This window comes from Oncorhynchus mykiss, chromosome 1, assembly GCF_013265735.2.
Source record: "Oncorhynchus mykiss isolate Arlee chromosome 1, USDA_OmykA_1.1, whole genome shotgun sequence".
In the NCBI taxonomy this organism is placed as follows: domain Eukaryota; kingdom Metazoa; phylum Chordata; class Actinopteri; order Salmoniformes; family Salmonidae; genus Oncorhynchus; species Oncorhynchus mykiss.
The window spans coordinates 68,272,093-68,295,805 of record NC_048565.1 but is presented as its reverse complement, the minus strand read 5'-3'; the positions used below and the strand labels follow the sequence as shown (position 1 = coordinate 68,295,805).

Below are 23,713 nucleotides of genomic sequence, written 5' to 3'. Positions count from 1 at the left end.
TGTTGATTGCCGAATCGCGGGGCAGGTGATGTCAACTCTCAACTATTAAGCTCCACTCCACATTTAATTATAAATTAGTTTAAACTTTGAAAATAATGTTTATTTGCAGGATAAGGATTGTCCTGACCTTCAAGAATGGCCGAATTGCTTCGCCTTGCTTTTATAGTTGGCTGGATGCAAGTTTTACCATCCAATTATTTCAGATTTACAGGAGTGCAAGTTTCACTGTAGTAGACTACGGACCGTGGCGAAACGTTGGCACATGATAATTATAAGAATATGGCAAAAATGTGTCAATTCTTGCATTCCGTCCATACTGAACTTTTGCGGGCTAGCTGAGACGTGAACCCGATAGGTAGAAGGACATACAACCTGTCGCCAATTTATTAATGCACAATTTGCCTAAATGTACAATGGCAACACTTCAATCACTTTTTATTTTTATTACAGGTGTGACGTCATAACGTCCAGCTGTTTTTATCGACACAAGACAGTTTAATGAAAGGCAATTGTCGCATCTATTTTCTATACAAACTATACATCTGTAGGATTTCCCCTTGAGCACGAATCATGACCACATTTCCACGACCTCATAAATGATCAGCATTTATTAATTCTATATATCTGAGCATCTCAATGAGAACTCTGTCGTCTTTTTGAAATCCACAACAAATATACAATGTAGAACACACGTGTCATTGATAACTCATTTAAATTAAATCAGATAGGTGTGTAGCAACTGTTGCCAAATAATGACAAACACCCTAACCACTGTCCCAATAAAAGATATCTCTAGGGCATGTGCTTACTGGGCCAGTATAGTTAGTCCCTGCCCATAAGAAACCCTAACCCCTCCTCCCTAGGCACTTATGTAGATGAAACAACTTGATAGGTAAGCAATAGGCTGAATGTATTTTGAAGCAAATCTCAGCTCTTTTCAAAGTCCACGAAACAAACTATTTTATTGATCATAGTGATTCAGGAGTATCATTAAAACAGGTTAACATGCCCCACCAAGATTAGACAATTATACAGAAAACCCTTAAATAGCTGAAATAAACCAATCAAATCAATGATGAAAATAATCAGATTAACCAATACCTGACACAGACATGGTGGCTAGCAGGAAGATCTGAATGTGGTGAATTAAGAGTTTGTCAGTTTAAATCCCAGGTGAAAAGCACTGTGTGAGAGTATCCCTGACCTTGCCAACAGACAACGAGCTATAAATGGATCACTGATACAACAATGAGGGCGTAACAAGGCGTGATGTGAAATGAAACATGTTTTTTTTAGGGGGAGAACGTTTCTTTGGGACCATCAGGCGACGTCCTGACAACTGATATGCAGAAACGTTCCTGCAACGTTCAAATGAAACGTGTCTAGAACATTCATATCTTCTGTTCTGAGAACATGGCAACCATATTCTGTCTTTGTTTGGTGGGACGTTGATGGAATATTCTCCTAACCCTCAGAAATGGTCGACACGTGAATGTTCTTTCAACGTTTCCATGAAACATGTCGAAAACATTAATATTGTAAATTCTGAGAACATGGTAACCACTTCCTGGGTAGGTTCAATTTTACATTAAGGGGATGGTCTCTTGGAAACATTCCTTGCACATCATGGGCACATTCCTATGAAAACATTAGTTTGTGACCTAATGAGACTCTTAATGGAACGTTCTCTGAAGTTGTGGGAACGTTTGTTGTTAGCTGGTATGTGCAATACATCTGCAGAGCTTGCCAGGGAAGTTATATATGCTGCACAAGAACACTTGAAACAATACTGGTTGTAACATATCCCAAACAACCCCAAACCCCAAAAGTGAATTTTCAAAACCCATACATCATGTTTTGTGTTAGATTCTAATGACTAAAACAAAGTGAATGTCTCTCCTGAGATGTATTAGACAACAAAAAGGATTGCTCTGAAAACAAGTATATAATTGATCATAAACATCATAAAGCTTTGCATGTTATTACTTTGATAAAATATTTGAATGTACACAGTTCAAATACAGTTATATATTAGAAAATAAACTCTGGCTTTTGATAAAACCATACAGTATGTATAAAACACATCAAGCTACATACACCCTTCTGAAAAAATGTACAGATCTGTCAGTCTTGACATAACCCAGACACCCTTTAAATGACTGCAAAACAACAAAGGCCTGATTTGGAATAGGACGGTAAAAGGCAAAAAGAAAGCATATGTGCAGTATATTTACGTGTGCCTACAGTATGTGTGCATGTCTCTGTTACTGCATGATCTCAAAATCACAGGTTCATCTGAAAGTAAATCAGTACGACGTGATATTGTATCCTGCACCTTCCATGATTTTTTTGTGGCAGCCAATCCAGCCTTTTACCTATCAATGGTCATACTGAAGGGAAAAAAAGCTACTTCTGAGTTTTGGAATGCAGCCAGCCTCTCTCTCAGAGCCACTATCAGGGGACGGAGGAGGAGCTGTCAAACTCCAGCGATCCATTCTCCAGGGTTCCGTATCCGTTCATCTTCCTCAGTTTGAGCTGGTCGGGATGGCCCAGGCCCTGGGTCTCTGGCACCGCCTCCTTGGAGGCGAACATCTGGCTGATCTCCACGAAAGTCTTGTTCTTGGTCTCGGGGATGACGAAGAACACAAAGGCCGCCACCGCCAGACACACGCAGCAGAACACCAGGTAGCAGTAGGACCCAGCGGACATCTGACACCAGGGAGGGAGGGAAGATGGACAGACAGACAAAGGGTTTCGATTCCAATATCCATAGTGCTTGGCCCTGATTTGTGTTTTTTTGCACAGGCATTGGTCCTGAGGAGCAAAGACGTTGGCCATGCTGAGTGAGGGTGGACACCATGTCAACTAAAGCCATGTCAGGAAGAAGCAGAGCCATGCTGAGGCCAGGCAAAGTAAAATACCACCCCCGGGCAACACACATATACACGAAAGGCTGGAAGCAACACAGTGTCAGCTGCACTGCAGAGCCCCTGGAGCAGGCTAGGGGTTAAGTGCCATGCTCAAGGGCACAACGGCAGTAGGTGGCACCTGAAGTTCTGATGCCAGCAACCCTGATGCTGCCATGTTAAGTAGGGGCACAGCCAGGTCAAGTTAATTGAGGGCAGAGGGCATATTATTAAGTGAGGACAGAGGCCATATGAAGTGAGGACAGATTAAGTGAGAGCAGAGGCAGTTGGTTACCTGTAGGAAGGGGAAGACGAAGCCGACTGTGAAGTTGGAAATCCAGTTGAGGGATCCTCCCACAGTGTAGGCTGCTGGGCGGTGAGACTGTTTAAACAGCTCTGCCGTTATCAGGAAAGGAACACCCGCTACAATATATACACTGACCGTTAGTACACTGCACACACACACACACACACACACACACACACACACACACACACACACACACACACACACACACACACACACACACACACACACACACACACACATTAAACCAATAATTTCAGCCCATATACAAACACAGACTATGTAAACACACTGACAGGTAGAGGGATAAAGGGGCTTTAAGAAGAGTTCTTTATCTACTGTAGCTACATATCCAGGAAGTAAGGAAGGGGGTATACATAACAACTTCACGAAATCAGTCATAACACCTTCATGAGTGTTGCAGTATAATTCCTAACAACCTTCAACAGCATTCATACAGATTTTTCAAAAATAAAAGTCCCCTTGAATAAAATGTTAATCTTCCAATTTATATTTTTACTGTCACAGTACCCAAGCCCCTGACACACTATTCACACACCAGGCTGGGCACATGGTCAGCATTACAGTATTACCGCTGTAGCAGTTTAGGGGTTAAATTAACTGCTTAAGGCAACAATCGCAGTAGGGGATGGCACCAGCCCTAGGTACAGTATCTTTCAAATACATAAGCTAGCTGCGTTTGATTGAGCTTGCCTGGCGCAATGGCATCAATGGAACAGTCCCAAAAGTGTAAACCCGACCTGCCAATCTGGTACTCCAGGCAGGCTTAAGAAAACGTTCAGGCAAACTATTTAAACCCAGCTCTGGATGGCACCTGAGCAATTGTTTACCATTGTAATGTGGTAGTAAGCGATCTAATCCCGTTTGGTCACAAGTGATGAATATGCAACGCCTTGTGTTACTACACTGCTAATGACCCTTTGAATGAACATGAGCCCAGGCTGCCTTATTTGTGCATAATTATTCGTGCCTCATCATTGTGGGTGGCGGAGGAATAACACTTTTCGACTGATGAGGAGTTAGGCCCCCGATTCATTATTCATCTTGATTTGCTGTTGAGCGGCAGCATTCATCACCTTTCTGACCAATGAGGCGTGATGAGGCCTAATTAAAGACAGGATCCTAGACAGAATGAGCCAATCCACTAAGGACCAGAGGGGGATGTAGTCGGGTATGTACATACATACGTCCCTCTACAGAACACACTCTCATTTGTCTATCTTAGAGGGGATATAGACTTTATCATCATCACACTCAGGCAGATAATCAGGAGGTGAGATCAAGGCCATTAGCTGCATTAACAAGCGCTCAACTTTGACCTCCAGAGGGCGCCCTTTCAATACACACCAGGAGGTCGGAAACCAGCAAATCTGGCAACACACCCCGGTGTATCCCTGTATGAAGCCTGGATGTGTGTGTGTGTGTGTGTTTGTGTGCGCGTGCCTGCATGTGTGCTCTCTGCTCAAATGAATGGAAAGTAAATTCATAACTTAGAGGAGAAGAGTAAGATAGAGTAAGTAGAAGAATGCAGCTCACCTGGCCCAATGCAGAAACCAGCGATGATACCGACCACGCATCCAACACTGACATAACGCATGAATGGTAAGTGAACCTGTAAGCATAGTGTAGTGGAAGACACAAGACGCCATGACCCAACTGAGTCAGTATATTCCATAAGGAGATTTCTATTATAGTTGGCCGCATGCACTCTTAAATCTCCACCCGGCACAGCCAGAAGAGGACTGACCACCCCTCGGAGCCTGGTTCCTCTCTAGGTTTCTCCCTACATGTTCCTGCCTTCTCGGGAGTTTTTCCTGGCCACTGTGATCCTGACTCTGCATTGCTTGCTCTTTGGGGTTTCAGGCTAGGGATCTGTAAAGCTCTTTCTGACAACTGCTGAAAATGGCTTTATAAAATGCATTTGATTGATTGATAAACTATACTAAAATACTCTCTGCTGTATCAGAAGGATATAATTAATATAGTAAAAACACAAATGCAGTGCACCCTACCTCCCACCCACCCGCACACACACACATACCACAAATACAGACCTGTAGAACGAGGGAGAGAGTGATCCCAGCGCAGCAGAATCCCATGACTAGAAACCCCCCGATGATGAGAGGCCTCCTGCCCAGCTTCTCTATGGTAAAACACTACAGAGAGAGAGAGAGAGAGAAGGGGCAGAGAGAGAGAGAAGGAGCAGAGAGAGAGAGAGAGAGAGGGAGAGATAAAGGGCAGAGAGAGAGAAGGGGCAGAGAGAGAGAGAGAAGGGGCAGAGAGAGGGAGAGAAGGGGCAGAGAGAGAGAGAGAAGGGGCAGAGAGAGAGAGAGAGAGAGAGAGAGAGAGAGAAGGGGCAGGGAGAGAGAGAAGGGGCAGAGAGAGAGAGAAGGGGCAGAGAGAGGGAGAAAGGGGCAGAGAGAGAGAGAAGGGGCAGAGAGAGAGAGAGAGAGAGAGAGAAGGGGCAGGGAGAGAGAGAAGGGGCAGAGAGAGAGAGAAAGGGCAGAGAGAGAGAGAGAGAGAGAGAGAGAAGGGGCAGGGAGAGAGAGAAGGGGCAGAGAGAGAGAGAAGGGGCAGAGAGAGGGAGAGAAGGGGCAGAGAGAGAGAGAAAGGGCAGAGAGAGAGAGAGAGAGAGAGAGAGAGAAGGGGCAGGGAGAGAGAGAAGGGGCAGAGAGAGAGAGACGGGGCAGAGAGAGGGAGAGAAGGGGCAGAGAGAGAGAGAAGGGGCAGAGAGAGAGAGAAAGGGCAGAGAGAGAGAGAGAGAGAGAGAGAGAAGGGGCAGGGAGAGAGAGAAGGGGCAGAGAGAGAGAGAAGGGGCAGAGAGAGGGAGAGAAGGGGCAGAGAGAGAGAGAAGGGGCAGAGAGAGAGAGAGAGAGAGAGAGAGAAGGGGCAGGGAGAGAGAGAAGGGGCAGAGCGAGAGAGAAAGGGCAGAGAGAGAGAGAGAGAGAGAGAAGGGGCAGAGAGAGAGAGAAGTGGCAGAGAGAGAGAGAAGTGGCAGAGAGAGAGAGAAGGGGCAGGGAGAGGGAGAGAAGGGGCAGAGAGAGAGAGAAGGGGCAGAGAGGGAGAGAGAGAGAGAGAGAAGGGGCAGGGAGAGAGAGAAGGGGCAGAGAGAGAGAGACGGGGCAGAGAGAGGGAGAGAAGGGGCAGAGAGAGAGAGAAGGGGCAGAGAGAGAGAAAGGGCAGAGAGAGAGAGAGAGAGAGAGAGAGAAGGGGCAGGGAGAGAGAGAAGGGGCAGAGAGAGAGAGAAGGGGCAGAGAGAGGGAGAGAAGGGGCAGAGAGAGAGAGAAGGGGCAGAGAGAGAGAGAGAGAGAGAGAGAGAGAGAGAAGGGGCAGGGAGAGAGAGAAGGGGCAGAGAGAGAGAGAAAGGGCAGAGAGAGAGAGAGAGAGAGAAGGGGCAGAGAGAGAGAGAAGTGGCAGAGAGAGAGAGAAGGGGCAGGGAGAGGGAGAGAAGGGGCAGAGAGAGAGAGGAGGGGCAGAGAGAGAGAGAGAGAAGGGGCAGGGAGAGAGAGAAGGGGCAGAGAGAGAGAGAAAGGGCAGAGAGAGAGAGAGAGAGAGAGAGAGAGAGAAGGGGCAGAGAGAGAGAGAAGTGGCAGAGAGAGAGAAGGGGCAGAGAGAAACACAAGATACAAAAAGACAGAAAGCAACAAAACATGAATAACACAACCGTTAAAAGAGAAAACTATGACAGGGCAAACTTACAACCAATCCCATGTCTCCTCCATAGACTCACCCCGATGAGGCCGGCAATGATCTCGATGGCTCCTGTACCCACCGTAGTGTACTGGATCTCTGGCTCTGGGATGCCCGCGTTCCTAAAGATGTCATTGGTATAGAACCAGAGCTACAATAGAGAAAGACACTTTTGAGCTTGAGGGGCATGGGCACAAGTGGGACAGCCTGGAACAGGTGGCACAGTATGGGCACAGAGTAACAGTGGACAACCACTCACATTCAATTGATTTCAATTTGGGGCTTTGGGGAGGTTAACTTTAGACAGGGGGGTAAATCAGGAGTTGGAGGTAGTAAGAAACCAACACACACAAGTCTACACACCCATTAAACACACTCCTCTCTCCTGCTGCAGTCACAAAACAGTGTCAAGGCTTGCCACCGGTCACCTCCACTTAGCCTACAGCTCTCCTCTGGTATCTGCCTGATACCATCATCCTCATCACCATCACCACCGTCTTCATCCTCACTACCTGTGTTTCAAAGCTGCCTCAAATAGATTGCCAAAGCTAATTAGCTGCTAAAAATACATTGCAGAGATGAGGCTGCTAATGAGTTCAGCTCTGATGGGTAAAATGTGCACTTGTTGGCCCCAGTGTCCTGGTAATCATTTGAATAATTAATGCATCTCAGTAGCATAATTCAGGAAGGGACTTAGCTAATCGTATTGCTGTTAAATGATGACTCGTAGTTTTGGGTTCTTCACCACATGAGGCTTGTAAAATATGAGGAATCATTTATTCTGTCTTTCAACTGAGCCTCTCAGTGTAGTGGGCCCGACTGTAATGGGTGAGAGGGGGAAGAAGGTGAGAGAGCGATAAGAGGTGGAGTGTAGGAGAGAGAGAGAGGGTGAGAGAGTAAGGAAAGGACATGCGAATGGCAGAGAATGAGCAGGGTGTGATAGGGGTGAAAACGGGTGAAAAGAGTGAGGTAGAGAGAGGGCGAGGAGTGCTAAAAAAGGAGTAACAGAGGGATAGAGAGATATGAGAAGGAGAGGAGCACCATAGCGAACAGATAAGTAATCTTACAGCGTCTATACCGGAGAGCTGCATGCCGATATTGATGACCACCACACTGAGCAGCTGCCAGCGCACCAAAGGGTCCAGTATCAGTCGCCATACCGACACCGTCTCCACCGACGACAGAGAGCGCTGCTCCTCCTGCATCTCCTCGATCTCTGACTGGATGTTACACTTGGCCCGGTACCACTTCAATGCTGACGTAGGAAATAAAACAGGAAGTTACACTTGAACCAGGCAATGACAATGCGTTTGTATCAAATGAAAATGAAATATGACTTGAACTTTGTCATTGATGGTTAACTAAACAGTTTGGCACATGACTCGAATTGACAACGTTGCCACAGGAAATAAGCATAGCCCTGAGGTTACACTATTCACACACTAAGTATGTGTCCCCGTCTCAATGGTGTCGGCTAGCATGCTGACCTATAATGGTGGCGTGGACATTGTGCTTCTCAATCAGCAGGTATCGTGGGCTCTCCGGAAACCATGGCAACAGCATCAGCTGAATGAAGGTGGGTATCACCACCAGAGAGAGAAACAGGGGCCAGTGATCCTCCTGTAACCATGAGAAAACGACTCACAATCATCACCTACATGATGTACAGCTGTACACCAGTGGAGGCTGCTGAGGGGAGGACGGCTCATAATAATGGCTGGAACGGAGCAAATGGAATGGCCTCAAACACGTGGAAACCATGTGTTTGTATTTGATACCATTCCACTCCGCTCCATCCATTACCACGAGCCCGTCCTCCCCAATTAAGGTGCCACCAACCTCCTGTGCTGTACACACATAACCCCAAAAATGCAACACGCAAACCATTGAAAATGAATCCATCTCTAAACTTATGAACGGCAAGTGTAAAGCTTTTCCTGGAAATTGTATTTGGCGTACCTTCCCCAGAATTTCGTGTAGACCCAGGATCTGGGCCGAGAAGACCCCAGCACAAATGAAGAGGCTGGGCACGAGCCCCAGGAAACCACGCAGGTTCTTAGGAGCTATCTCCCCCAGGTACATGGGCACCACGCTCAGAGAGATACCTACACAACACAACGATGACGACGTGGACATTTGTTTCACCGACCAAAAATCAAGATAAGACACAACAGTGAGCAAACATTCACTTTCTTGTTATTGCTACATTCACAACTTTGCCAAGCTACCGTGCCACGTGTATACCGTATGTATACATACCTGGCTGATTAAACAGTGACCCATTCCTGAACCTTGACCCTTATCCTATAACCTTAACTCTAACTCTCAACCCTGAACCTTACCCTTCTCACTGAGTGGGCACGCTGATGTGTTTGTACCTGAGTGGATCCCTGTGACGAAGCGGCCAAAGATGACCATCTCTGGAGAGCCACAGATCCTGCTGAAGCCCATGAGAGATCCAGCGATGAACACCAATACCGTCGAGTTCACCACTGTGCCTTTCCTACATGCAAACGCACAACACACACACACACACACACACACACACACACATTATGGTTGGCTCTGTCCACCATTAAAATGTGTGGATTATCAGAACTAGCTAATTAATGTACCAATGTATGAAGCTGTGCATAAAAGCATGTGGACCATAGGCAATAGCAGGTACACCTTCATTACTTCTATGACATAGAAGAGTAAAGTCTCCCCCTGATATACAGTCAGGGAGGGCGTTTTGAGTTCTGATCGCCCATAAAACACCGTTGGGTGATGAAAATGATCAGCTCATAACTGGGCTCGTAAATTGTTCTCTTTCATTTGCATGTAAATGTCCAGTCAGATCACGTGAGTCCTTTAGATAAATGAGATCTAAGCCTGCACTGAATACAAAACACTATTTAGAGGGCTGGCAAGAGGGGACAGAGATCGCACTGACTCCACTCCAAAGGGTATAGGGGACAGAGAGTGTGCACTTTAAAGGGCAGAGGGTACAGAACAAGTGTAGCACATTGGGTAGCTTGTACAAAGAGTTTAAACTCTAAATGGCAGTGTAACTAAACACTATGCACTCTGAAAGCCAGTCAGGACGAACAGTGTGCACTCTGAAGGGCAGAGGAGAGCAAAGGAAGGAGGGCATGGTCATCCTTGGGATCAGAGGGCAGAAGGTCACCCAGGGGTGATAGATGAGGGCGCTGCTCTAATGCCCTCAGTTGTGTGTGTGTGTGTGTGTGTGTGTGTGTGTGTGTGTGTGTGTGCGTGTGTGTGTGTGTCTGTGTGTGTCTGTGTGTGTGTGTGACTAGCTCAGAAAGCCAGGCAGGGTAGCAGGGTGGCAGTGCCCAGAGCTCCAGTCCAGATGCTGAACTGTGTCTCTGAGGCTGTTCATGTCAACTGGCCAACAGCCACCCTGCAGCCACAGTGTCTGGAGGTCTCAGGCATTGGCCTAAACCAAAACAAAGGTCTTCAAAGGACAGAACTTTCCAAATCTTTACAGATGAACACTGACTCGAATGGGGAGCAGAGAATATTGTGTAAAACCTGTATAGGAGTGTGTGTCACTGGGAGTGTGCGTATGGGGAGCGTGTAAGGGTCTCACCTGCCGAACCTGGTGACGAGCATGCCCACCATGAGGGATCCCAGTAGACCCCCAATGGCAAAGACAGACACGGTGAGAGAGTACATGAGGGTCAGAGCCTCCCCATCCAGCCCCGTACCATTACGGCTCACTGACGTCCTGTTGTAGAAGTCCTTAATGTACTGTGGGGGAGAGTGAAACAGGGAGAGAGAGAGCGAGAGAAACAAAGCGGGGAGAAAACAGTACTACTACTGTTAATCACTATGATTTATTTAATGTGTTCCTGTGCTCTTGCTTTGCCAGTGTAAGATACCTATCATGCCAATAGAGCTCATTGAGTAGAATTAAATTGAGAGGGGCAAAGAGGTGTTATCACATAAACTTGGTGCGACACAATTCAAATGACTGTATGACACACAGTATGCCATACAGCACACAATGTGTTACATAATGTCACTAAGACCTCAATTTGTTACCAGCATCAAACTGTACAAAACACTATATAACTATCATTCTTACATTCCCAAAATGCCAATGTCAATGAGACCGCCCCAATTACATTTAATCCATCGCTATCTGGCCAATGAGAGCCTATAGAGGGGAACGCAGAATCACAACCAAACTGGGAGTCCTTGCCATGTGGCCCATGCTTCTCCTCTCTCCCTGGCATTTTCAGGTCACAGACCAGGACTAATTCAATTCCACTGCTATGTCCTTTAAAAAAAAAAACGTAATTAACCTCTTAATCTACAGTGTGGCCAATTCAGGATCAATTCAACCACTCACAGACTCAGGCGAGGAATGGTGAGAAATGAAGAGACCTTGCACTGTGTGTGTATGTGTGTGTGTGTGTGTGTGCATATGTGTGTGCGTGCGTATGTGTGTTCTGATGATGGTAATCGGACCTTAGTGTATTTCAAACATACAAACAGAAACATTCTGGTCATGCTCTATTTCACAGTTCACTTGAGCAGGTATTAAAGCAGTGTTCCAACCATGTCTCTACAGTTCCAACTATAGAATTGGAATGGACAACTGTTGGCCAAGCTTCACTTTACAGTCCAGCTGTTAACCTAACATTTTACTGCAGTGGTCTAAATCAGGGTCACAGAGAGTCTTTCTTGGTAGTTGTCACGCTCTGACCTTAGATATCTCTGTTTTCTTTATATTTTGGTTAGGTCAGGGTGTGACGAGGGTGGGTATGCTAGTTTTTGTATTGTCTAGGGTTTTTGTATGTCTAGGGTTTTGTAGGTCTAGGTATTTGTATGTCTATGGTGGCCTTATATGGTTCCCAATCAGAGGCAGCTGTTTATCGTTGTCTCTGATTGGGGATCATATTTAGGTATCCATTTTTCCTTTTGTGTTCGTGGGTTCTTGTCTATGTGTAGTTGCCTGTCAGCACTCGTTTGTATAGCGTCACGGTTTGTTATTTTGGTTAGTTTGTTCAGTGTTCATTCGCTAAATAAAATAAGAATGTACGCATACAACGCTGCGCCTTGGTCCAATTCATACGACGAACATAACAGTAGTCTTAAACAAATTTACTTTGGGAAGAAAAGTTTACCCCTCACACACATGGTAATAGTCTTAAAATAAGAAGACACCTGTACCATGTCAGATATAGAGTTGAAATGTATTCAATTTTGAGTTTGCATCCCAATAATACACTTTATATACACTGAGTGTACAAAACATACATAAAGAACACCTTCCTAATATTGGGTTGCAACCCCCCCACCCCCCAAACTGGTGTGCTTCAATCATTTGTCTTGCCCATTCACCCTCTGAATGGCACACATACACGATACATGTCTCAATTGTCTCAAGGCTTAAAAATCCTTCTTTAACAAGTGACATCAATAAAGGATCATAGCTTTTACCTGGATTCACCTGGTCAGTCTATGTCATGGAAAGAGCAGGTGTCTTACATTTTTTTATACACTCAATGTGCATCACAGAAGTCTGAAATATAACAAAACCTGGTTGACATAGAAACCTGATTATTATTTAGGGAATTATGAAACATTTGAATAACATTCCACCCATGAGCCCACTAGAGAGCGATTTGGTAATTGAACTGCAATTAAAAAACACATGGTCAAATTGTAATTACACTGCCTACTTCCTTAAAAGTGTAACAGAGTGTTCTGATGGGTGTTAAAACATAGGAACCCGATGTAGAACAGCATGCAATTTCAACATAAGATTGACTTACAGTACCAGTCAAACGTTTGGACACAATGACACCAGGTGACTGACTACCTCATGAAGCTGGTTGAGAGAATGCCAAGAGTGTACAAAGCTGTCATCAAGGCAAAGGGTGGCTACTTTGAAGAATCTCAAATGTAAATTATATTTTGATTTGTGTAACACTTTTTTGGTTACTACATGATTCCATATGTGTTATTTCATAATTTTGATGTCTTCACTATTATTCTACAATGTAGAAAATAGTAAAAATAAAGAAAAACCCTTGATTGAGTAGGTGTTGTTAGGTGTGTATATGGGAGGTGAAGTCAAGTGCAGGAGAGCGGAGTATATTAAACAGGCGCATTTTCATACCGGTCAACAATGACAGCATAAAAAACATACTAGTGCCACAAACACGGTCTAAAACAAAAGTGCAGCGCCTGACAAAATAATCACGTAACAATAAACACTTACACACAAAGACATGATGGGGAACAGAGGACTAAATACATGTAGATTGATTGGGGAATGAAAAGCAGGTGTGTATGGAACAAGACAAAACAAATGGACATATGAAAAATGGAGCGGCGATGGCTAGAAAGCCGGTGACGTCGATCGCCGAATGCCGCCCGAACAAGGAGAGGAGTCGACTTCGGCGGAAGTCGTGACAGGTGTGTCCAAACTTTTGACTGGTACTGTACATGGGAATTGATCCACAAATTAGAATTGTTTCTAGTGGCTAGTTTAAAAAAGAACAGTATGGGTTGCAGTCACTCCTTGTCCATAGACTACTTTCAAAGTAAGATCACAAATATTTGTACATTTAAATTAATGTAAATCATATTTGACAGTCCTGCTATTTACCTAGTATTATGTCTTAGCAAATACTGCACCAGCCACCACCAATTGAATCAAGAATATAAAGCAAGCCCAAACCCCAACAGTCAACACTGGTAACCAGTGGCCTGTAATTGGGCTAAAGGGACAAAGACACAATACCCAATGACCCCAACAGTGACCCTATAGCTGTGGGATACAATTAGCATTAGCTTTGGGCTGTGAGAGACAGTTGGCATTAGCTTTGGGCTGAAGAATGCAGTTAGCATTATCTTTATGCTGTAGGATATATTTGGCATTAGCTTCGGAGAGATTGGTTCTACAGTCCTTCCAACTGCATGGCCTCAACTGCATTCCTTCTGATAAAGAGCAGCCTGGTTCCTCATTCAATCCACATTCCTGGTGACAACAAACCTTTCACGGATGCACACACAGTTTAAACTACCTCACACTGACAAATCATTTTCATTTTAACTATCAGTGTTAAAATGTAGGCTAAGACTTTCACATTTTTTGTGTGAAAGCATGGACTCATCATGGTGAGCAGTATTAGATACAGCATTGGGGGTCTCACTCTGATGTACATGAGGGTAAGAGTGTAAAAGATACAGTGCATTCGGTAAGTATTCAGACCCCTTGACTTTTTCCGCATTTTGTTACGTTACAGCTGTATTCTAAATGGATTAAATTGTATCTTTCCCCTCAATAATCTACACAATAGCCCATAATGACAAAGCAAAAACAGGTTTTAAAAAGTTTTTGCAAGTTTATTAAAAATAAAAAACTGAAATATAACATTTACATAAGAATTCAGACCCTTTAATCAGTACTTTGTTGAAGCCACTTTGGCAGCAATTAAAGCCTTGAGTCTTCTTGGGTATGACGCTACAAGCTTGGCACATCTTTATTTGGGGAGTTTCTCCTATTCTTCTCTGCAGATCCTCTCAAAGTCTGTTAAGTTGGATGGGGGAGCGTCACTGCAAAGCTATTTTCAGGTCTCTCCAGAGATGTTCGATCGGGTTCAAGTGCGGGCTCTAGCTAACTCAAGGACATTCAGAGACTTGTCCCTAAGCCACTCCTACGTTTTGTTGGCTGTGTGCATAGGGTCGTTGTCCGGTTGGAAGGTGAACCTTCGCCCCAGTCTGAGGTCCTGAGCACTCTGGAGCAGGTTTTCATCAAGGATCTCTCTGTACTTTGCGCCGTTCATCTTTCCCTCGACCCTGACTAGTCTCCCAGTCCCTGCCACTGAAAATAGTTCAATCTTGGTTTCTTCAGACCAGAGAATCTTGTTAATCATGGTCTGAGAGTTTTTAGGTGGCTTTTGGCACACTCCAAGCGGGCTGTCATTTACCTTTTATTAAGGAGTGGCTTCCGTCTGGCCACTCTACCATAATGGCCTGATTGGTGGAGTGCTGCAGAGATGGTTGTCCTTCTGGAAGGTTCTCCCATTTCCACCGAAGAACTCTGGAGCCCTTCTCTTGCTCAGTTTGGCCGGGCGGCCAGCTCTAGGAAGAGTATTGGTGTTCTAAACTTCTTCCATTTTAGAATGATGGAGGCCACTGTGTTCTTGGGGACCTTCAATGCTGGAGACATGTTTTGGTAACCTTCACCAGATCTGTGCCTCGACACAATCCTGTCTCGGAGCTCTACGGGCAATTCCTTCGACCTCATGGCTTGGTTTTTGCTCTGACATGCACTGTTAAATGTAGGACCTTATATAGACAGGTGTGTGCCGTTCCAAATCATGTCCTATCAATTGAATTTACCACATGTGAACTCCAATCAAGTTGTAGAAACATCTCAAGGATGATCAATGGAAACAGGATGCACCTGAGCTCAATGTCGAGTCTCATAGCAAAGGGTCTGAATACTTATGAAAATAAGGTATTTATGTTTTTTTATTTTTAATACATTTGCAAACATTTCTACAATCCTGTTTTCACTTTGTTATTATGTTTTTTTTTTTATTGTGTGTAGATTGATGAGGAAAAAAATTGACATGACCCATTTTAGGATAAGGCTGTAACGTAACAAAATGTGGAAAAGGGTCCGAATACTTCCCAAATGCACTGTATACTGTATGTGAGATGTATACTCATAATTCAAACTTCATAAATCAAATTGATGTCCGTGGGACACAGTCCATAGGCACATAGTCAATAGTGTAGACTGGTGAAAGTAAATTGAATTCTAAATTTAAATGTAACTTCAACAATCGCGCAAATCTCCTTTTACATCAACAATACATGATTTGGGGGAGATTCCGGGTTCCACAAGTTAGGAGTTGGCCGTGGCAGAGTATTCAATACAGGAAAGTATGGGATGTACAATGCAGATAATATGAGTGTAGTTCAATGGACTTACCACTGCAGGGGAGTTGACCACTGCCAGGTTGTAGCCATAGAGCATGGAGCTCCCAAAGGAGGTGAGGAACGCTACTGCCAACAGAGATGAGGTCAGGTGCTGCAGAGAGAGAGATAGAAAGAGATAAAGGGAGATTATCTCAGAGAAAATGTGTACAGTAAACTTGTCATAAACCAACATCTAATGTTTTATTATTTGGTTTGTACTCCAGCCTTTGCTCTTGAGGAGTTCATTTGTTCTGTCATTTACAGTCAAAGGTTTAAGATTTGTGTGAATATGAATGACAGTCAAAGTTGTCTTTACTGTTGGGCTCTCATTCATCTCTTCTATGGCCTTTAGTTTGGAGGAATCCATGGGTCTGAGGAACTGTTGGTATAAGCCACATTAACCCTTAACATGTTAATTATGTGACTGTATCTGGTGGAGAATCTGGAGAATCTACACTCACACACACACACACACACACACACACACACACACACACACACACACACAATCATTCACACACACAACAGGGTATTACTATACGTGTGAGGACTTTTTGGGGACAAACAAACAATTGGTTCCTTTTACCCCTAACTCAAAGCCTAACCTTAACCCCTAACCTTATATTCTAACCCTAAACCTTACGCCTAAAATAGCCTTTTTCCATTTGAGGACAGGCCAAATGTCCCCACTTGTATACAGTGATGATCATTACTGGGATAATGATTTTACTTCAGGAAGCTACAAAACACCATGAATATATTTGGGCCAATCTCATGTGGAAATTCCCATATACATGTTATTCCTCAGCCTGGTTTCATAGACTAGACATATCATAGTAAAAGTAAATTAGTATGATATGTTATGTTTGGTACGGTTACATACACTCTTCGAAAAAAGGGTTCCAAAACGGTTCTTCCATTGTCCCCATACGAAAACTCTTTTTGGTTCTAGGTAGAACCATTTTTGGTTCCAGGTAGAACCTCTTTGGGTTCCATGTAAGAAAACCAAAAGGGTTCTACCCGGAACCAAAAAGGGTTATTCAAAGGGTTCTCCAATGGGGACTGCCGAAGAACCCTTTTAGGTTCTAGATAGCATTTTTTTTCTCTAAGAATGTAAGACAGAAGGTTACGTCTACCAACCTAAAGGTTGAGTGTTCAAATCTCTTCACGGACAACTTTAGCATTTAGCTAATTAGCAACTTTTAAACTACTTAAAACTGTTTAGCTACTTTGCAATGTTAGCTAACCTTTCCCCTAACCTTAACGCTTTTAGCTAACCCTTCCCCTAACCATAACTCTTTAAACCTAACTCCTAACCTTAACCCTAACCCCTAGCCTAGCTAACGATAGTCAGCTAGCTAACATTAGCATTAGCCACCTAACTGCCTAGCTAACATTAGCCACAACAAACTGGAATTCGTAACACATCATACGTTTTGCAAATTCTTAACATATTGTACATTTTGTAAATTTGTAACACATTATATAAATTGTAATTCGTAATATATAATCCGAAATGGATGATGAATATCCACAAATGAATACATACCATACGAAATATATTATATTATACTAATGGAGAGAATCAGATTTACGTAGAGTATAATATGAAATGCTCTTAAACCAGTTTGCATTAGTCAGAAATTAGGGCCAGATGCCCATCCTACAGTTGAAGTCAGAAGTTTACATACACCTTAGCCAAATAGATTTAAACTCAGTTTTTCACAATTCCTGACATTTAATCCTAGTAAAAATCCCCTGTTTTAGGTAAATTATTATGAGCACTTTATTTTAAGAATGTGAAATGTCAGAATAATAGTAGAGAGAATGATTTCTTTCAGCTTTTATTTCTTTCATCACATTCCCAGTGGGTCAGAAGTTTACATACACTTGGTAGCATTGCCTATAAATTGTTTAACTTGGGTCAAACGTTTTGGATAGCCTTCCACAAGCTTCCCACAATAAGTTGGGTGAATTTCCTCCTGACAGAGCTGGTGTAACTGAGTCAGGTTTGTAGGCCTCTGTAACGGCATTCTTCCTACTCTTCTGAGGAGGAGTAGCGAGAAGGATCGGAGGACCAATGCGCAGCGTGGTAAGTGTCCATGACGTTTATTTTAAGGCATAAACTGAACACTATGAAATACAAAACAATAAACGTGAACGAAGACCAAAACAGTACCGTGTGGCAACAAACACTCACACGGAAACAAACACCCACCACTCAAAAGTGAAACCCAGGCTACCTAAGTATGATTCTCAATCAGAGACAACTAATTACACCTGCTTCTGATTGAGAACCATACTAGGCTGAACTCAAAACCCCAACATAGAAAAACACACATAGACTGCCCACCCCAACTCACGCCCTGACCATACTAAATAAAGACAAAACAAAGGAAATAAAGGTCAGAACGTGACAGCCTCCTTGCTGGTACACGCTTTTTCAGTTCTGCCCACACATTTTCTATTGAATTAAGGTCAGGGCTTTGTGATGGCCACTCCAATACCTTGACTTTGTTGTACTTAAGCCATTTTGTCACAACTTTGGAAGTATGCTTGGGGTCATTGTCCATTTGGAAGACCCATTTGCGACCAAGCTTTAACTTCCTGAGGACTGATGTCTTGAGATGTTTCTTCAATATGTCCACATAATTTTCCATCTTCATGATGCCATCTATTTTGTGAAGTGCACCAGTCCCTTCTGCAACAAAGCACCCCCACAACATGATGCTGCCACACCCGTGCTTCACGGTTGTGATGGTTTCATCATACCAGAGGACATTTCCTTTGTCCCCATGTGCAGTTGCAAACCATAGTCTGGCTTTTTTATGGAGGTTTTGGAGGAGTGGCTTCTTCCTTGCTAAGCAGCCTTTCAGGTTATGTCGATATATGACTTGTTTTACTGTGGACTTGTGTACCTGTTTCCTCCAGCATCTTCACAAGGTCCTTTGCTGTTGTTCTGGGAATGATTTGCACTTTTCGAACTAAAGTACGTTCATCTCAAGGAGACAAAATGCACCTCCTTCCTGAGCGGTATGACGGCTGAGTGGTCCCATGGTGTTTATACTTGCATACTATTGCTTGTACAGATGAACGTGGTACCTTCAGGTGTTTGGAAATTGCTCCCAAGTATGAACCAGTCTTGTGGATGTCTACAATTTTTTTCTGAGGTCTTGCCTGATTTCTTTTGATTTTCCCATGATGTCAAGCAAAGAGGCACTGAGTTTGAAGGTAGGCCTTGAAATACATCTACAGGTACACCTCCAATTGACTAAAATGATGTCAATTAGCCTTTCAGAAGCTTCTAAAGCCATGACATCATTTTCTGGAATTTTCCAAGTTGTTTAAAGGCACAGTCAACTTAGTGTATGTAAACTTCTGACCCACTGGAACTCAAGCCTCAAGGGGACTAAGATGACTAAGTGATGAAGTGGAATGGATAGGAGAAAGCATAGGGGCTCAGAATAGAATAGTAATGTTTAATCAGCAGTCAGGAAGTGTGACTGTACTCTGGTCCAGAACCAGTGGAACGCATTGCACGATGGAGGTGGACTTCACCCAGGTCAGGTCAGGGAACTTAATTTGGGCACTAAGTGGTCAGATGCAGTCACTTGCCTACTGCACACACGTGAGAAAGGTTGTGTAGATTAGACATTGTCTTGTGACATGCAATGAGTGCTCACCTCCTCTTCTGAGGACAGAGGCATGATGTTTAAGTAAAGATAAAGTATTGACTTGTCAGTCATAATATGGGTTCTAATGTTACTATGTAAAAGAAAGACACATTTAGGTGCATCTAGCCTATCGCTGACAGTGCCTGCTCATGTACCATTTAGGCGCCTATGTTCGTACAGAGCAATGTCAATTTACAGATGTCAATATGTCAGGCATATTTTAATTAAATATAGTGTAGCGCGACCCTGTGTTTATATGCGCGGGTTTCGACTCTGCCACTTGAACGTGCTTTTGTGGCAGTCGATGCCGCGCTTATAAACACAGGGTCGCTACAATAAATATGGGAAATTGTTTATAACAAGTTTATAAATAAAATATTGCATCCAAGATAGGATGCAGGTAAAGAATGTGAACTGAATGGAATATCAAAATCAAACAGAATAGCAGGTCATTTACAAAAACAAACTTGAAAATCTTACCGACGTTATTTTCCCTGGTGGCGTTATTAAAACTTCTTCAGCCATTTATGAATCTTTCGTTAAATATTTCCTCTTTAACTTTCGGCGGCGGGAAAATAAAGATGCTCGACCTACGTTTTTCTTAAAGCTACCGGCATCACAGCAAAACTCATTTTGAGAAGACAGGCGTGGTCATAGTTGAGACTAAAAAAAACACGCAGTTGCAGGTTATAGGGTCGCCTTTTTGTTCATCTATAGCGTCTCGGCCCTCTCCTTCGGGTAGTGATGCCCTCGGTTCTGGTTAACAAGTAGGCTTGAGACCAGTGTCATCACATGATGGCGAACAACGTGATGTCTAGAGGAAGACATGCTGAAATCAATTAGCTAAGTGAATTTACAAAGCCCGAGTACTACAGCAGACTGGGAGAGGAGAGAGGAGGCTACTTATAGGCCCAACCGTGAGTTACAGTAGCCTAGCTGACAAGTATGAGGACAGCATTCAAAACTGATAAGCCTCTTGTCTCCTGTTAGCACTAGGCCTAACTATGTTATAATAAAAGCCACATGCCCATTACTACGTAGGCCAAATAACAGTCACACTAATAGATCATATTCTATAGGAAACATGTCTTGCTTGATGAGATATTTATGTAATTTCCAGGAAAAACCTGAATATCTCATTTTGAATAATATGTAAATACTGACCTATTTCTCCTAATATAAAAAAAAACTTCGCAAAAACTTCGCAACTTCGCAATATAGTAGAGAAATAGCAATAGAGATGGAGCGGAAATTGTATTTATGAGACTTGGAAGTCAAATTATTAACTTGGAATATAGTTTTTTTTTTATCACTTTGATGCAAAACGTGATTTTCCTGTGTTTTATATATATCTCTACACTATGAGGTTGGAATAATACAGTGAAATTGTGAAAATGATAATGCTCTTTAAGTGTATGAGCTGTTTGAAAAGTTTTGGCCTGCCTCACCAGGCGGGAAATTATTTAATAGACCAATAACAAAGAGAGTTCCAAACCTCTCAGCCAATAACAGCTGGTTTTCAGTTATCCCCTCCCCTCTCAGACAGTTAAAGCAAAGTTCTTGCTAAATAAGTAGCTAAGAAGCTATTTGTTTCTTTTTTACAATTTTAAATGAAAACAATCTTAATAGTTTGTACTTAGTTAGTTACCCAGAAATGATTTCATATTGAGATAAAAACAGCTGTATTGGACCTTTAACACAAAAATTAAAACAGATAATCAAACTGACTAATGTTTCAAAAGTCTTAGCACGTTTTCAATTGACAGAGTATAACAAACAAATTCACAGTCACTCGTTCACTGCACCAAATCAGTCTTTTACTTTGAATACATATGCAAAATGAACTGCTTTTCACAACGGGTTAGCAGACAAGGTCGCGAAAATGATGCGCTTGCTACAATGGAGCAGAAGGCCAGGTCTTGTGATTCTGAATGTCCAGATAGCTAGCAGACAATGACAAGAATCTGCCATGTGGGGAATCGTAGGTGGCTCGTTTCAGCTAGTTGTATCTTGTTCTTGATACAAGGTCTTGTTTTAAATTGTTTAAACTGATGTCATGTACAGTTGAAGTCGGAAGTTTACATACACTTATGTTAGTCATTAAAACACATTTTTCAACCACTCCACAAATTTCTTGTTAACAAACTATAGTTTTGGCAAGTCGGTTAGGACATCTATTTTGTGCATGACAAGCAATTTTTCCAACAATTGTTTACAGACTGATTATTTCACTTAATCACAATTCGTTTCTCCGCTACTACTACTAGTTTGATGGTTGTAGCCATCAATTGTCCCATTAACATTCACTCATATTAGCAAACTTCACATTTCTCTAGTATAGGCTACTTATTATCATGAACAATGTCAGCAAAATGCCTGCGATAAGTGATCGGTATGGTCGGTGTCGATAATGTTTTGGTTTATCGTCACAGCTCTACCTCATACCCATTGGGAAATGACAGAAATATCTCATCAAGCAAAACACGTTTCCTATGGGATGTGATCTATTAGTGTGATGTGTTATTAGGCCTAACTATGTTATAGTAAAAGCCACATGCCTATTACTACGTAGGCCAAATAACAGTCGCACTAATAGATCACATCCCATATGAAACGTGTCTTGCTCGATGAGATATTTCTCAAATTTCCAGGAAAGAAAACCTCAATATATTATTTTGAATCATATGTAAATACTGAGTTATTTCTCCTAATATAAAAAAACCTTTAGCAATGACAATAAAGAGCAACAGCAATAAAACAAAAAATGGAACAAAGATGGTATTTATGAGACTTGAAGTCAATTGAACATGGATTACAGTTTTTTTCAATCCCTTTGGTGCAATTTTCACTAGTAAGGTTAATTACTAGTACAGTAAGGTTAATTACTAGTACACTAGTACAGTCAATTAGTACACAATTAAAGGTTTAGTTTTGTACTGAGTTTTAAAAATGTACAACTTATATCTGAAATTTGTGCCAGAGTGATGCATTTTTTTTTAAATGTATCATTTGAGAAGTAGGTTTTTTGAGAAGTATGAGATGACATTTTACCATTGTCCGACCAATGTCCTTGAGCAATATGAGACAGGAAAGATTGTGTGAGTTTGGAGGCAAATCTGTGCAAAAATATATATATATATATTTCAGATCAAATCTATCTAAATGTGTAATGATGAGTAGGCTTCTGAAAACACTAGACTCAACCATCTTTTATATTTTATTAAGTGGCGGTCTGTTTGTGGTAAAAATGTCAAATCCTTGTCACTCAAAATAAACATTAAATACAGTCAGTTTGATGACATTTACCCATAAGGCACTGGACACATTCCACTGTCCATAGTGGTGTACCACTTACAGTACCCCAATGCATTGTAGGTGGTGTATTGTGAAGATATTGGAACAAAGCCACTGTATTGCTGCTAATAACTTAATCAACATCCTATGCTTTTGATTTCCAATTATATGGTTTAGCATGAGTGAAAGGAGGATGGATGTAAAAGTTGTGATCTGTCATGTCCACGTAATATGTTCTGTACAATATATCTGAAAGGCTATCTCACGCACATGCTCAAACACAGTGGTCATATGACTCCAATTGACCACGTCATGCAGTTTTGGAAAAAATCAATTATGAATTCACATAATACTCCATTCATAGAGCCAGAGACAGCCCCCATACTGTATTTCCCAATACTTCCCACCGGAGTGGCCTTATACAAGAGCTGGGCAATAAGGACAAAAATCCATAATGTGATACATTTGCTGAATTGATGCAATAATGCTAAATAGAACGATAGGTTTATGATATTAGTGTGCACCACAGTTTTCTTTATTATTATCCTTTAAACTAGGGGAGAGGACAAGCTCCCTGCAAAAAAAAAACGTCCAGTTCCACCATGTTTCGCAGAGTTATCCACAAAAAGTGGTTTTGAACGATGTAAATGAATACAAAATGGGCCCAGACGTGTTTAAGTTGAAGAGCTGTGTTTATTTTTTTAAGGTTCCAAACACATGTAATTTTCTTAACCCATCTAGTGACTAAATGACAGCATAGGTTTTTATGTATTATGCTAGATAGTCTTAGGTGTTAGCCTGGGAGAAGTTGTCTCTACAAGTGACTGATATTGTTGAATGTTTGAAAATTATACAGTAGTAGTCAAAAGTTT

At 42.6% G+C, this 23,713-nt stretch overlaps 1 protein-coding gene across 2 annotated transcripts; it reads right to left on the bottom strand.

Annotated features, from left to right (window-relative positions):
- Window positions 1-399: 399 nt before the first annotated feature.
- Window positions 400-20,427, bottom strand: slc2a15a (solute carrier family 2 member 15a). Of its 2 annotated transcripts, XM_036983557.1 has the most exons (13): window positions 20,028-20,427; window positions 16,190-16,252; window positions 15,887-15,985; window positions 10,517-10,677; window positions 9,303-9,427; window positions 8,884-9,029; window positions 8,412-8,544; window positions 7,992-8,179; window positions 6,965-7,075; window positions 5,289-5,390; window positions 4,771-4,846; window positions 3,202-3,329; window positions 400-2,709 (listed from the first exon to the last, which is right to left on the bottom strand). In XM_036983557.1, exons 1-13 carry the CDS (start codon window positions 20,070-20,072, stop codon window positions 2,455-2,457), a joined length of 1,632 nt encoding a protein of 543 aa, XP_036839452.1. In that variant the 5' UTR covers window positions 20,073-20,427; the 3' UTR covers window positions 400-2,454. The 2 variants fall into 2 exon arrangements, with proteins under 2 accessions (XP_036839452.1, XP_036839455.1); XM_036983560.1 differs by lacking the exon at window positions 16,190-16,252 and having other exon boundaries at window positions 20,028-20,426.
- Between the last annotated feature and the right edge of the window lie 3,286 nt (window positions 20,428-23,713).